Below are 12,894 nucleotides of genomic sequence, written 5' to 3'. Positions count from 1 at the left end.
AGCCTGAGGTACCGCCCCGGAAGCAAGAATATCGATGCGGATGCATTGTCTCGTCGGGAGCCGGGGGAGGAGGAGAAGGACGAGGAGTGGGAGAGTGTCCCTGCCCCTGGAGTGAAGGCGATGTGTCAGTTTGTTATCACCGTGAAGGCCGAGGGAAGAGGGAGGCTGGAACGAGCCGTGGACCATTTGGGGGTTTTTGACGACGCCATACCCCTAGTTTACTGTGACCTGACCGCTCTGGGGACTAAACAGTTGCCGGAACTGAGTCCGGGGGAAGTGGCAACTGCTCAGCAAAATGACCCGGGCATTGGCACAGTGTGGAGAGCGGTCGAGAAGGGGGATGGGGCGTTGGCTGAGAAGGCGAAACACCCATACGTGCCTCTGTTGTTGAAGGAGTGGTCTCGGTTGAAGTTAAAGAACAAAATCTTGTACCGGGTAACAACGCCTCCGGACCAACCCCGCTGTTGGCAACTGGTCCTGCCAGAGGAGTATCACCAGACTGTACTCCAGGCCTTACATGATGATTCTGAACATTTGGGGGTGGAAAAGACATATGGATTACTCAAAGACCGGTTCTACTGGCCCCGGATGAGGGGGGACGTCGAAGAATACTGTAGGGGATGCCGTCGTTGCATCCAGAGGAAGACCCTGCCAGCGTTGGCGGCTCCACTGTCGCACTTGCAGAGTGCGGGACCTCTGGACCTGGTATGTATGGATTTCCTGTCGATTGAGCCTGACACCAGCAACACCGCGAATGTATTAGTCATCACCGATCATTACACTCGCTATGCTCAGGCATTTCCCACCAAGGATCAGAAGGCGACGACAGTGGCGAAGGTGTTATGGGAGAAGTACTTTGTGCATTACGGCCTTCCCAGGCGAATCCATAGTGATCAGGGGCGGGACTTTGAGAGCCGCCTTATCCAGGAATTACTGACTATGCTTGGGGTTGAGAAATCCAGGACTACCCCTTACCACCCACAGGGAGATCCTCAGCCAGAGAGATTCAACAGGACCCTGTTGGATATGCTTGGGACGCTGGAGATTGGGCAGAAAAGCAGGTGGAGTCGTCATATTGGACAATTGGTTCACTGTTACAATTGTACTCGCAATGAGGCTACAGGGTATTCACCCTATTATCTGATGTTTGGGCGGGAAGCGAGGTTGCCCATTGACGTGTGTTTTGGAGGTGGAGTGGGTGAATTTCCCGGGAAGTCCCATCTAAAGTACGTGTCCGACATGAAGAGGGAGTTACAGCGGGCGTACGAGTTGGCCGAGGCGGCGGCTACCAAACAAAATCAGCGGAATAAGATGCGGTATGATCGAAAGGTGAAGTTTGTACAATTATTACCGGGCGACCGGGTCCTTTTACGGAATTTGGGACTCCCTGGTAAGCACAAGTTGGCAGATCGATGGGCGGCCAGCCCCTATGTAATAGAGAGCCAGATGCCGAACCTGCCAGTTTACCGGGTGAAACCCGAGGATGGAAAAGGGCCTATCAAGGTACGCCATAGGAATCACCTGCTGCCACTGGGTCAAGCGGTGCAGGTGGATAAGGAGCCCGAGTGGGAGGTTACGCCCAGTACAAGGACTCTGCGAGGGAGCGGAGAACGGGAAGAGCCCGCTGCTGAAGAGCGGGGACGGGTCCCTCACTCGGGAATGGCTACCGATTCAGAGGAGGACGACTCAGATGAGTGGGTCCTGTTCCCATTCGCTAGTGCTCCAGTACCAGGAGAGGAGGCTCCTGGCCCTTCCCATACTGAATTGGGTGAGAGGAGGGAAGGTCTTGAGGGTCAGATGGAGAGGCAGCCTACATTGGTGGGAGAGAGGGTGGAATCTGAGCGTGAGCCGGAGAGATCTCGGGTGAGGGAGGACCCCTGTGAGGAAGGGGGTGCGGGTCTGTCAGGTAGACCTGGGGTGTCCGAGACAGTGGGTTCGCAGGTGACGAGGGAGCCCAGTGGGGCAGAAGGGGTATGGAGATCTCAGAGGATTAGGCGCCCCCCGGAGCGGTTGACATATGTGGTACCGGGAGAACCGAGTGTGATTTCTACTGCTTTGGGTAGTTATGTCATTGCCTTCTGCACCTGGGTTGGGTTTTGTGTGTTGCAAGAAGCTTTGGGGACCTCTAGTAATGCCATGAGGGCATGACATTTGCTGGTGGGGAGAGAATGTACAATGTCCTGGGTATGTTACTCAAAATGGCCTCTTTGGTTTGTTACAAGTAGGAATGTTTCTTTGTCGGATAAGTGTTTCTCTAGCCGTTGTTTCACTTTAGAATGGCTGATATGGTAATTGTATTCATTTGTTAATCAATGGGGAATGTCATTGTGTCTTGTGATGCTGGGAACTTGGGAGAGGGGTTTTCGCGGGTTTTTTTGGGAGAGGCCGAGGAAGACATGGAAGAAGGTGGACGTGTGCTGGACTGCTCGTAAGACCACCGGGGTGGTCCCAGGTGCGACGGCCGGATGGGTCGATTGGTTCGTTGATTGAGCTCCAACGAGTGCACTAAACAGACTGAACTTTGATAAGTGGCGCCTTTTGTTTTTTTTCCTTGTGTATATATATTGTATTGCTTACTACTCTTTTTAATTTTAGTAAACTCTTTAAAGTGTATTTCATAACGGTATTTGTTGTGGATTTGATACTGTTGGCGGGCTCGAGGCGTAAACTCGATTCTCACAGCACCTGCGTGTACGGGAGGTGGGTTGGAGAGTGGCTGGATCCCTTTTTCCCCTAGACATATACCAGCCTGTGGGTAAGTGTTACACAAGTGTGAACTAGCATACAATCGACAGGCCGAGTGTCACTGACGTCAAAAGCAAAAATGGAGATGGTGCATCTGGAATCACAAGTCGCAATCTCAGACATTACAAACAAAATCTAACTCACTCACTACGTAGAGACAGAAACACTCCATTCACCCCAATACCATTACAAACAAAATCTAACTCACTCACTACGTAGAGGCAGAAACACTCCATTCACCCCAATACCATTACTTGGAAGCTCAGGGCTGGCCAGATGCACACTACTGGGCCGACACCCTCACTCACTGTTAATACCCCACTGTCAGGCGGGAACACTCACCAATACTAATACCCCACTATAGGGCCGACACCCTCACTCACTGTTAATACCCCACTGTCAGGCGGGAACACTCACCAATACTAATACCCCACTATAGGGCCGACACCCTCACTCACCATTATTAATACCCCCACTATCAGGCAGGAACATTCATTCACAGTTACTATTACTCACTGCAAAGCAGTCAGTCTCACTCCCACTTACAAATACCCCACTGCTGGGCAGACAGTCGCACTCTCCATTATTAATACCCCACCATCAGACAGACACGCTCACCATTACTAATACCCAACCATCGGGCAGACAGCCTTCCTCACTGTTACTAATACCCTACCATAGAGTAGATATTGTCACTCAACGTTAGTAATACCCCATTATCGAGCAGAGTGTCTGACTCACTGTTACTAATACCCCACAATCGGGCAGACAGTCACACTCACCATTACTAATGCCCTACCGTCAAGCAGTCTCACCCACCTTTATCAATGCCCTACCATCGGGCAGACAGTCTCACTCAGTATTATCAATGCCCTACCATCGGGCAGACAGTCTCACCCAACATTATTAATGTCCTACCATCGGGCAGACAGTCTTACCCAGCATTACAATTAACAGACTAATGGGCAGCTGCTAATATTACCCCACAGTCCGGCAGACAATCTCCGTCACCGTTACAAAACACCCCACTATTGGGCAGACATCATCACTCACGGTTATAAATACTCCACTATCGAGCAGAGTGTCTGACTCACAGATACTAATACCCCACAGTCAGGCAGGCACTCTCATTCACTGTTACTAATAACCCATTATCGAGTAGACAGTATCACTCACCGTTACTAATACCGCATTATCGGGTAGACAGTCTCACTCATCTACTAATACCCCACTATCGGGCAGAGAGCCTGACTCACAGCTACCAATACCCCACCATCACGCAGAGAGCCTAACTCACAGCTAATACCCCACTACCAGGCAGACAGTCTCACTCATAGTTACTAATACCCCACTATAGGGCAAAATGTCACACTCCCTGTTACTAATAGCCCACAATCAGGCAGACCATCCCACTCATGGTTACCAATACCCCACTACTGGGCAGACAGTCTCACTCACTGTTACTAATACCCCACAACTGGGCAGATACCATCACTCTCTGTCACTAATACCCCATAGTCAAGCAGAATGTTTCACTGACCATTACAAATACCCCACTATCGTGCAGCGAGCCTAACTCACAGTTACTAATACACCAATATCAGGCAGACAGTCTCATTCACCATTACAAATACCCCAACATCAGGCAGACAGTCTCACCCACTGCAAATACCCAACTATCAGGCAGACAGTCTCACTCACTCACCATTGCTAATACCCCATTACTGGGCAGACAGCCTCATTTACCGTTATTAATACCCCATTATCGGGTAGACTCTCACTCGGGGTTACTAATACCCGACTATTAGTGACAGAATCCCACTGACCGTTACTAATACTCCACTTCTTAAACACCGTTACTAATATCCCACTATCGGTCAGGCTGTCTGATACTGATACCGTGACTGATACTCCCATTATCAGGCAGAGGGCCTCACTCGCCACTTCTAATACCCCTCTGTCAAGCAGACAGTCTCACTCCCGGTTACTAATACCCCACAGTCGGGCAGATACCGTCCCTCACCATTGCTAATGCCCCACTATCGGGCAGAGAGACCGACTCACCGTTACTACACCCCGTATCTAACACCCCGCTATCTGTCAGAGATTCACAATCACCGTTATCAATACCCCGCTATCGGGCAGACGGTCACTCTCACCGATACTAATACCCCACAATCACCCTGTCTAAAACCCCGCTACCCATCGCCGTTCGGAGCGGCTCAGTATCTTGCAGACACACTCCCTCGCTGCTACTGGGGGCGAACTATCTGGCACACCCGGTCACACGAGGGCCCAGGGCTGGGCCGAAGGGCCTGTCCGCCGGCGCCGTCTCGTCTGGAGGCGGTACGCCGAGCCCGGCGCAGGCAAACCGCGGGCTGCAGTCGAATCCCCTACCTTTGAAATACTGGTTGGCCCTGGCCTTCACCTCCTCAGCGTGTTCCTGCACCTCCCCCCTCGTCCCGTCCGCACCCTCCGCCATTTTCCACACGCTGCCGTAAACCGCGCTCTGTCCGCTGCCCCTGGCAACCGGTCGCAAAGAGCCCCCCGCCGGCCTATTTCAGTCAACGGAGTCCCCGTCGTGACGTCACCCGGAGCGTCTCGGTGGGGTGTCCCATGCGAATGGTCCTGCACTCCTGTCTGCGGGTGTACCCGTGGCCCGGTGCACTGAAAATACATCGTCACAACACCGAGCAATATAAAATATATCATCACAGCACCGAGCAATATAAAATATATCATCACAGGACACTGCAATATAAAATATATCATCACAACACCGAGCAATATAAAATATATCATCACAACACCGAGCAATATAAAATATATCATCACAGCACCGAGCAATATAAAATATATCATCACAGGACACTGCAATATAAAATATATCATCACAACACCGAGCAATATAAAATATATCATCACAACACCGAGCAATATAAAATATATCATCACAGCACCGAGCAATATAAAATATATCATCACAGGACACTGCAATATAAAATATACCATCACAACACCGAGCAATATAAAATATATCATCACGGGACTGTGCAATATAAAATATATCATCACAACACCGAGCAATATAAAATATATCATCACAACACCGAGCAATATAAAATATATCATCACAACACCGTGCAATATAAAATATATCATCACAACACCGAGCAATATAAAATATATCATCACGGGACTGTGCAATATAAAATATATCATCACAACACCGAGTAATATAAAATATATCATCACAACACCGAGCAATATAAAATATATCATCATGGCCCCGTGCAATATAAAATATATCATCACAGCACCGAGTAATATAAAATATATCATCACAACACCGAGCAATATAAAATATATCATCATGGCCCCGTGCAATATAAAATATATCATCACAGGACACTGCAATATAAAATATACCATCACAACACCGAGCAATATAAAATATATCATCACAACACCGTGCAATATAAAATATATCATCACAACACCGTGCAATATAAAATATATCATCACAACACCGAGCAATATAAAATATATCATCACAACACCGTGCAATATAAAATATATCATCATGGCCCCGTGCAATATAAAATATATCATCACAACACCGAGCAATATAAAATATATCATCACAACACCGTGCAATATAAAATATATCATCACAACACCGAGCAATATAAAATATATCATCACAACACCGTGCAATATAAAATATATCATCATGGCCCCGTGCAATATAAAATATATCATCACAACACCGAGCAATATAAAATATATCATCACAACACCGTGCAATATAAAATATATCATCACAACACCATGCAATATAAAATATACCATCACAACACCGAGCAATATAAAATATATCATCACAACACCGTGCAATATAAAATATATCATCACAACACCGTGCAATATAAAATATATCATCACAACACCGAGCAATATAAAATATATCATCACAACACCGTGCAATATAAAATATATCATCACAACACCGTGCAATATAAAATATATCATCACAACACCGAGCAATATAAAATATATCATCACAGCACCGAGCAATATAAAATATATCATCACAACACCGAGCAATATAAAATATATCATCACAGCACCGAGCAATATAAAATATATCATCACAACACCGAGCAATATAAAATATATCATCACGGGACTGTGCAATATAAAATATATCATCACAACACCGAGCAATATAAAATATATCATCATGGCCCCGTGCAATATAAAATATATCATCACAGCACCGAGCAATATAAAATATATCATCACAACACCGAGCAATATAAAATATATCATCACAACACCGTGCAATATAAAATATATCATCACAACACCGTGCAATATAAAATATATCATCACAACACCGAGCAATATAAAATATATCATCACAACACCGTGCAATATAAAATATATCATCACAGCACCGAGCAATATAAAATATATCATCACAACACCAAGCAATATAAAATATATCATCTCGGGACTGTGCAATATAAAATATATCATCACAACACCGAGCAATATAAAATATATCATCACAACACCGTGCAATATAAAATATATCATCACAACACCGAGCAATATAAAATATACCATCACAACACCGAGCAATATAAAATATATCATCATGGCCCCGTGCAATATAAAATATATCATCACAACACCGAGCAATATAAAATATATCATCACGGGACTGTGCAATATAAAATATATCATCACAGCACCGAGTAATATAAAATATATCATCACAACACCGAGCAATATAAAATATATCATCACAACACCGAGCAATATAAAATATATCATCACAGCACCGAGTAATATAAAATATATCATCACAACACCGAGCAATATAAAATATATCATCACAACACCGAGCAATATAAAATATATCATCACAACACCGAGCAATATAAAATATATCATCACAGGACACTGCAATATAAAATATATCATCATGGCCCCGTGCAATATAAAATATATCATCACGGGACTGTGCAATATAAAATATATCATCACAACACCGAGCAATATAAAATATATCATCACAACACCGTGCAATATAAAATATATCATCACAACACCGAGCAATATAAAATATATCATCACAGGACACTGCAATATAAAATATATCATCATGGCCCCGTGCAATATAAAATATATCATCACAACACCGAGCAATATAAAATATATCATCACAACACCGAGCAATATAAAATATATCATCACAACACCGTGCAATATAAAATATATCATCACAACACCGAGCAATATAAAATATATCATCACAGCACCGTGCAGTATAAAATAGATCATCACAGGACTGTGCAATATAAAATATATTATCACGGCCCCATGCAATATCAATATATCATCACGGCCCCTTGCAATATAAGATATATTGACACGGCCCCGTGCAATATAAGATATATCATCACAGCACCGTGCAGTATAAAATAGATCATCACAGGACCGTGCAATATAAAATATATTATCACGGCCCCTTGCAATATAAGATATATCATCACGGCACTGTGCAATATAAGATATATCATCACAGGACCGTGCAATATAAAATATATCATCACAGCACCATGCAGTATAAAATAGATCATCACAGGACCGTGCAATGCAAAATGCACCTTCACAGTCCATTTCAATGTGAGATATCTGTGCACATAGTACCATGGAATGCAAGATATATTACTTACTGAGGCTATCTCCATATATTGTGAAGGCTACCTCAGTAAGTATATTTAAGACAAGGTTGGATAGATTTTTGCGTGTTTGGGGGATTAAGGGTTATGGGGAGAAGACAGGTAGGTGGAGATGAGTCCATGGCCAGGTCAGCCATGATCTTATTGAACGGCGGAGCAGGCTCGACGGGCCAGATGGCCGACTCCTGTTCCTATTGCTTATGTTCCTATGCATGATCTTCCCAATAGTGCCTGGATGTGCAAGATTCAAATGACAGGACCCACAGAAGGCTGAAACCCCATACCGCCAGGTCCAAGAACAGCTTCAACCATTGAGTTCAAGAACCAATCTGCATAGCCCTAATCCCTATCACTGCAACCACTTTGCACAATAATGAACTACAATGCACTACAAAGATCTTCATATTTGATTCATGTTTTTTTCTTTTTTGAATGCCATCTTCATTGCACCTCTGGATGTGACAATAAATCCAACTTTTGACTTTGCAGATATCCCCCAATGTCAAATCCAAAGCAGAATATATCTCCGCCATCCAAAGCAGTGGAATGCTTTTCAAAATAGATTGCAAATCCCAAAAAAGTGTAGATTATACCTTCATCCCTCATCTAGTGTAAAATCCCCTCCCCCAGTACACTGCAAAGGTATATTCCCATTGCTCAATGTAAGAGGAGGTATGCAGCCACCATCATGGGCTGTGCCAAATATACCCTGACTGACTGCCCTATTCCATCTGCTGATAAATGCACGAGCAGATGAAGTGGGGAACATTTCTACTGAGGTAGGTACCAGGGAGAGCATTGTAACTGGCTGTATTGCTGTCTGTATGGGGGTGTAGGGAAATGGGGCACTGCACAGGATTAGGAAAATGCTGCAGAAAATTGTGAACTCAGTGTGGTGAACTAAATATACCTGTCTGGACACCCTCCCCCCCCCTGCCCCCCCCCCCCCCCCCCCCCGCTGACTGCCCCTGTGGCTCCTCCCACACTGTCTCCCTGTGGTGAACTACATATCCCTGTCTGGACACGCCCCCTGCTGTCTGCTCCTGTGGCCCCTCCCACAGACCGTGGCTCCTCCCACACTGTCTCCCTGTGGTGAACTACATATCCCTGTCTGGACACGCCCCCTGCTGACTGCCCCTGTGGCTCCTCCCACACTGTCTCCCTGTGGTGAACTACATATCCCTGTCTGGACACGCCCCCTGCTGACTGCTCCTGTGGCTCCTCCCACTGACCGTGGCTCCTCCCACACTGTCTCCCTGTGGTGAACTACATATACCTGTCTGGACACGCCCCCTGCTGACTGCCCATGTGGCCCCTCCCACACTGTCTCCCTGTGGTGAACTACATATCCCTGTCTGGACACGCCCCCTGCTGACTGCCCCTGTGGCCCCTCCCACAGACCGTGGCTCCTCCCACACTGTCTCCCTGTGGTGAACTACATATACCTGTCTGGACACGCCCCCTGCTGTCTGCTCCTGTGGCTCCTCCCACAGACCATGGCTCCTCCCACAGACCCCGGTATAAAGGCGATTGGAGACACCGTCCCGGCCTCAGTCCCCAGGATGCTGTGTGATGGTCACTTGCTGCTTGTGCTTTCTTCCAGCCAATAAAAGCCTATATCTCGCCTAACGTCTCCAAGAGTTATTGATGGTGCATCACTCAGTCAGCTCCAACACTGGCACTGGCCTTCCTAGCGTCCAGGACATCCTCAAAAGGCGATGCCTCAAAAAAGGCAGCTCCATCGTTAAGGGCCCCATCACCCAGAACGTACCCTCTTCTCATTGCTATCATCAGGGAGGAGGTACAGGAGCCCGAAGACCCCTCTGCTCATTGCTACCATCAGGGAGGAGGTACAGGAGCCCGAGGACCCCTCTGCTCATTGCTACCATCAGGGAGGAGGTACAGGAGTCTGAGGACCCACACTCAGTGTTCCAGGAGTAGCTTCTTTCCCCCCCCCCGCCATCAGATTTCTGAACAGACTACTGCACTTTTTCTGTTCTCTTTTTGCATTACTTATTTAATCTAAAGCATGTGTATATCTAATCTGACAGGAGAGCTTTTAAAGTGGAAAAGCTGTTGCCTTGGGCAGTTCCACTCCCTGGACCTTGGATGTCTGCTGGGTCTAGTGGGACCAGTAGACATCACAAATGGGTCTTCCAATGTCACAGTGAAACACCGTGATGTCTTCCATGCCTTGTCGTGCCCTTCACTCTCCACAAAGCGTTGCAGAACTGTCTCCCTGGCCACTGAGTCCTACTGTAGATCTCGTCCACTGCAGCTGACTTCGGGCACATCTTTATCCCACTGGACCTCCCGCCTGTCGAAGTGGAGTACTGGGTGCATCCGCTATCGCATGCAAACAACTGCTTGGAGCCACAAATGACACACACAAAACGCTGGAGGAACTCAGCGGGCCAGGCAGCATCTGTGGAAATGAGTCAACAATCGACGTTTCGGGCCGAGACCCTTCGGCAGGTCTGCAGGTGGAGTCAGGGGTCCGGTGGAGAACAAAGGTAACATTCAACATGTTTGTCGGTGACCTCAAATTCTTCATAGTTCCTGACTTATTGAAGTAGTGAAGTTGTTTCGTTTTCAGTCAGCTGTTTCTGGCATCTCCAAGCCCAAATGTGTGTAACTGCAGTCAGCAAAACAGTTCTGAATTATCTAGCTGCTTATTTCTTACCAATTATCAGTGACAGAAATCCTGCTTTTTGATCATAAACACATGCAATTGACACTATTTAAACACTGTTTGCTCCAACCCCGGTGTCGTTTTTTAACGGCCACGTGATGTGCACGTGATTGACACTAGTTGGACACTGGCAACAGCTTCCTGCCCCAGTTGAGAGGCACGGTCTCCCATATAAATGAAGGGAACCCCGGCTATTTTTCTCGAACAACACACACACAAAATGCCGGTGGAACACAGCAGGCCAAGCAGCATCTATAGGGAGAAGCGCTGTCGACGTTTCGGGCCGAGAAAGGAAAGACAGTAAGAGATTTGAAAGTAGTGGGGGGAGGGGGAATCCAAAATGATAGGAGAAGACCGGAGGGGGTGGGGTGAAGCTAAGAGCTGGAAAGGTGATTGGCAAAAGGAACACAGAGCTGGAGAAGGGAAAGGATCATGGGATGGGAGGCCTAGGGAGAAAGAAAGTGGGAAGGGGGAGCACGAGAGGGAGATGGAGAACAGGCAAAGAGTGATTGTGAGAGGAGCAGAGAGAGAAAAAAAGGAGGGAGGGAAATAAATAAATAAGGGAAGGGGTAAGAAGGGGAGGAGGGGTATTAACGGAAGTTAGAGAAGTCAATGTTCATGCCATCAGGTTGGAAATTACCCAGCCGGTATATAAGGTGTTGTTCCTCCAACCTGAGTGTGTCTTCATCTTGACAGTAGAGGAGGCCATGGATATGGGAATGGGACATGGAATTAAAATGTGTGGCCACTGGGAGATCCTGCTTTCTCTGGCGGACCGAGCGTAGGTGTTCAGCGAAATGGTCTCTATCCGCCAGAGAAAGCAGGATCTCCCAGTGGTAAAATAACCAATTTCATGACATATGCCAGGGATATCAAACCTGGTTCTGAGACCTGTGCACGTGGTGTATTTGAATTCTTGTAACGTCCCAGGCGAGAGACAGGTACCCAAGGTCCAATGCTTTGAAGAGGATGGCACCAACGAACAAGACAACGAAAGGTGATGCCCTCAACTCGGGTCACGAAGCAATTCCTTTAATAGAGTCGTAGAAAAGTACAGCACAGAATCAGGCCCTTCAGCCCATCTACTCCATGCTGAGCCATTTAACCTGCCTACTCCCATCGTCCTGCACTGGGACCATTGCCCTCCTTACCCCTACCATCCATGTACCTATCCAAACTTCTCTTAAATGTTGACATTGAGCTCGCATCCACCACTTGTGCCAGCGGCTCGTTCCACACTCTCAGGACCCTCTGAGTGAAGACATCTCCCCTTCATGTTCCCCTGGAACTTTTCACCTTTCAACTTGATCCATGACCTCCAGTTGTGGTCCCTCCCAACCTCAGTGGAAAAGAGCCTGTTTGCGTTTACCCCATCTCTACCCCTCATCATTTTGAACACTCTCGCAAGTACCCCTTCAGTCTCGTAGGTTTCACACAAAGAAGTCCTAACCTATTTAAACTTTCCTTACAACTCAGGCCCTCCAGACCTGGCCACATCCTTGTATATTTTCTCTGTACTCTTTCAGCCTTACTTCCATCTTTCCCATAGGTAGTTGACCACCTCTTGATCATCTTCTTTTTATTCCAGATCCGGTTCTGCGACTGCTCGAGCCTGTGCTCTGCCGGTGTGACCTCGGGCTGACTGGGCGATCTGGCGCTTTGCGGTCTCTGAGCGCGTTCCGCGGGGCTGTGTCGAAGCCCGCA

The 12,894-nt window shown here is 46.8% G+C and overlaps 1 protein-coding gene across 1 annotated transcript in view; it reads right to left on the bottom strand.

Annotated features, from left to right (window-relative positions):
- ppp5c (protein phosphatase 5, catalytic subunit) overlaps positions 1–5,260 on the bottom strand; it is an 87,367-nt gene extending 82,107 nt beyond the window's left edge. The window contains exon 1 of the mRNA XM_059951433.1: positions 5,143–5,260. Within this exon, the coding sequence (XP_059807416.1) occupies positions 5,143–5,227 (85 nt within the window). The 5' untranslated portion in view covers positions 5,228–5,260. The remainder of the gene's footprint in view (positions 1–5,142) is intronic.
- Positions 5,261–12,894: the final 7,634 nt, after the last annotated feature.

Source organism: Hypanus sabinus, chromosome 26 (genome assembly GCF_030144855.1).
Source record: "Hypanus sabinus isolate sHypSab1 chromosome 26, sHypSab1.hap1, whole genome shotgun sequence".
NCBI lineage: Eukaryota > Metazoa > Chordata > Chondrichthyes > Myliobatiformes > Dasyatidae > Hypanus > Hypanus sabinus.
Note: the sequence above shows the minus strand (reverse complement) of the source record. Positions and strands in the feature narration are given on the sequence as shown.